General features: G+C 41.0%; 1 protein-coding gene across 1 annotated transcript in view; it reads right to left on the bottom strand.

The window, feature by feature from the left end:
* The window catches only part of DNAAF1 (dynein, axonemal, assembly factor 1), a 12856-nt gene that overhangs the window by 761 nt on the left and 11617 nt on the right, over positions 1-478 (bottom strand). The window contains exon 10 of the mRNA XM_009320815.1: position 1. This exon is cut by the window's left edge and continues 360 nt beyond it. Coding sequence (XP_009319090.1) covers position 1 — 1 coding nt within the window. The remainder of the gene's footprint in view (positions 2-478) is intronic.

Here is a 478-nt window from a genome sequence, read left to right as displayed (position 1 = left end):
GCTGTAAAGGTAGAAAATGTAATTGAAAATACATTACTCTAGATGTAAAAGATGGTACATATCTCTTGGATCCACGTAACAGCTGTCAGCTTTGATGTGCTGTTCTCCCAGAATGTACGGAACGTGCTTCATACCCATAGTTCTGCTTCTTTGTGGATGAATCTTGGGTTAACTGTTTCTCAGGCATTAGCGATGAACTGACCATAAACTATTAACAGTTCATCAAAAGAAGACCTATTTCAGCAATTTAGCAGTGTGGGGCCTCAGTTCTATTACTTTACCTCCAAACGGAGAGGCCCGACTAACATCTTCATCTGACTCCAGTTAAGAACTGAACACCCTTCGGAGCGTGAGAGCTGCTAACACTTACTCCTTCAATAATCTTCTTTGTTCCCTTCCCTTATCTTCTTTTAATTGGAGGCTTCGTTGGCCAAGACATTTTGCAACACTGTTATGAGCCTGTGACTAAAAGATCAAG

This window comes from Pygoscelis adeliae, unplaced genomic scaffold (genome assembly GCF_000699105.1).
Source record: "Pygoscelis adeliae isolate BGI_AS28 unplaced genomic scaffold, ASM69910v1 Scaffold63, whole genome shotgun sequence".
Classification (NCBI taxonomy): domain Eukaryota; kingdom Metazoa; phylum Chordata; class Aves; order Sphenisciformes; family Spheniscidae; genus Pygoscelis; species Pygoscelis adeliae.
Note: the sequence above shows the minus strand (reverse complement) of the source record. Positions and strands in the feature narration are given on the sequence as shown.